The 2,595-nt window shown below is 48.9% G+C and overlaps 1 protein-coding gene across 1 annotated transcript; it reads left to right on the top strand.

Annotated features, from left to right (window-relative positions):
- The first annotated feature begins 610 nt into the window (after positions 1-610).
- LOC124668150 (ethylene-responsive transcription factor ERF071-like) lies at positions 611-1,475 on the top strand. Its single transcript, XM_047205337.1, has 2 exons — positions 611-828; positions 912-1,475. The coding sequence occupies exons 1-2, from the start codon at positions 714-716 to the stop codon at positions 1,430-1,432; spliced, it is 636 nt and encodes a 211-aa protein (XP_047061293.1). The 5' UTR covers positions 611-713; the 3' UTR covers positions 1,433-1,475.
- The last annotated feature ends 1,120 nt before the right edge of the window (positions 1,476-2,595 follow it).

Genomic DNA, 2,595 nt, shown 5'->3' with positions numbered 1-2,595 from the left:
AAAATTCGCAAAAATGGAAAAAAATTTGGTTAGAAACCGATCGCTCATTCTCTCCCTAGCAATCGTTCGCTAGCTAGGGGAGCCCTATTTGGCATACCATATCCTATACCGTATCCAGTGTCAAGTTTGGAATTAGATATCCTTATCGTCCAATTCTTTCAAACTAGATTTTGATTTTGTAAAACGAATTCGAAAATAAATATGGTACGATCGCACGAAGGAAGAAGATGCTTGGCGAACCACATCCCACGAAAAAAAAAATGAACATGCCACTTGGCACGAGAAAAGCGCGCTGGTACAACAAAACATCGTTCATTTGCGGCAGTCGTGAACAACCAACCAATCGTCCTTAAATTAGGCCTTCTTGGGACCCGTAGAAATACCACGTACTGTAATGGGCCAAAATGGCCTAATATAGAGTGGCTTAAACCGCGGCTAAGAAACAGCGGGCCTAAACCGCGGCTATGAAACGATGTGCCTCTTTCCAGTGTACCTGGACAACGTAACGCAAGTGATGACGTAGAGTCATCTACGATTGCCCTGGTCAAAATTGCCGACCTGTATATAAACGCACATACAGTCATACCGCTCAACCCAATCCAACGTCCTCCCAGAATACATTAGCAGCAATCTGCAATCTTGTTCCCCTTGTTTCCACTTTCCAGTCTGATTTTACCGAGCCTTTTTCCGGTTACCAAGTTCGGCTGAGATCCATGTGCGGCGGCGCTATCATCTACGACTACATCCCGCCTCGCCGCCAGGCGTCCGCCGCCGACCTCTGGCCCGACGCCGACGATTATGACGCCCACGACCATCCCCTAGACAAAGGTACGTGCACAGCACAGAGCGCCGCGCCCATTCATATTGTTCAACTGCAAAGTAAGGGACTGATCAATGTGATTCGCATGCAGCGCGCCGCGTGACTAAGCGTGAGCGGAAGAACCGGTACCGCGGCATTCGGCAGCGGCCATGGGGTAAGTGGGCGGCGGAGATTCGCGACCCTGTCAAGGGCGTCCGCGTCTGGCTAGGCACCTACCCCACCGCCGAGGCCGCTGCGCGCGCCTATGACCACGCGGCGCGGCGCATCAGGGGCGCCAAGGCCAAGGTCAACTTCCCCAACGAGGTCCTCAACGGCGCGCGCACCCTGCACCTGCACGCCGCTTCGTGCACCGTGGCACCGGCAGTTGCTGCTCCGCCGGCTGTGTTCCTTTCGCCCAAGAAGGAGGACAAGTGCGAGTCGGCAGCATGCTCCGGCGAGGTGAAGGAGCTCTCCGAGGAGCTGATGGCGTACGAGAACTACATGAACTTTCTTGGAGTCCCGTACATGGAGGGCGGGGAGGCGGCCGCGCCTGTCGCCGCCGTTGTCCCCGAGGAGGCGCCGGCCACTCTATGGAGCTTCGACGACTACTACCCGCCGTCTCTCGAGCTCTGACCATACGTCCATACGGCGTCTCTCGAGCTCTGATCGCACTAGACTTAGAAATCAGAGCCGAACATTTCAGTGTTCAACATTCCCGCGTCATTTTTTTCTTCTTTCCGCAACTGTTGTATATGTGTTGTCAGATTTTTATTTCTCATGTTCTTCGTGCAAACTAAACGTGTAATTTACTCCATTTGCAGTTCTGAAACTGTTCTTAGTTCTTTCTGGCGGCGCGCGTATCATCTTCTTTGCTGATTCCTCAATCGGAGGCATTGTCATGTTCATGTCCATTGTATCTCCCAGAGCAGAAATTACATCCCACACTGATACACGTGACGAACATAAGAGCAGATCTATGAGGCCGGCCTCGGGGCATGTACAATGGTGATATCTTAGCAGTGCCACGTAGAATAAATGCTGAGGTGGAGGAAAGAGAAAGATAAAAAAAAGATTTTGCCTTCTCTTAGCTAAGAGATCATCTCTTAGCACAATTTCTCTCACCATAAATTTAGGATGTTTCCTAAGACTGAAAAACAATCCATTGTACATCATGTTTTATTGTTATATCTAGATTACGTGGCAGGACTAAGATAAGACACTATTATCAACCATTGCACATGCCCTAATCTCGTTTTCTTTTACTTCCTCTGTTAATTAATGCTAATATAACACATTTTATATGTTTGATACATCTTGCGGATCAGCGTTGGAAGGGGAGGATTGTGCATGTATGGAGGGGTTTGCTTTGGCGCTTCAGTGGAGCAGGGATCCGATCATCGTCGAGAGCATTTGTGGTGCAGATGGTCGCTAGTCAGCAGAAGGATAGCTCTGAACTTGGACATTTGATCTCTAGAATTAAGTCCATGCTCAATCTGATCACTAAATTAATTAGCATTGTAAAGATCTCAAGATCCCAAAATAAGGCGCGCTGGTAGTTCTCTATGTCACTTAAGTACATAACTTCTGATAGAACTGCCGTTTGGTTGGTTCTGGGCTGGATGAGATTTTTAGTTTCATCATTAGAGATTGTAATACTCATGTTTAAGTAACAAGTACAATTTTTTTCTCCACAAAAAACAAACTGCACGACCAAACCTCATCGGAAGTTCTACCACAGGCGGTGCCGATAGCTCGGCGCGAACCAACTCGTCGACGATAAGCGCCGCCGTTTTCGC

Source organism: Lolium rigidum, chromosome 6, assembly GCF_022539505.1.
Source record: "Lolium rigidum isolate FL_2022 chromosome 6, APGP_CSIRO_Lrig_0.1, whole genome shotgun sequence".
In the NCBI taxonomy this organism is placed as follows: Eukaryota; Viridiplantae; Streptophyta; class Magnoliopsida; order Poales; family Poaceae; genus Lolium; species Lolium rigidum.
Note: the sequence above shows the minus strand (reverse complement) of the source record. Positions and strands in the feature narration are given on the sequence as shown.

Excerpts from the sequence above, each read along its gene's own strand:
- LOC124668150 (XM_047205337.1), top strand. The coding sequence starts at position 714 with ATGTGCGGCGGCGCTATCATCTACGACTACATCCCGCCTCGCCGCCAG. Across the intron at positions 829-911 it reads CGACCATCCCCTAGACAAAG|CGCGCCGCGTGACTAAGCGT; the intron begins GTACGTGCACAG and ends ATTCGCATGCAG.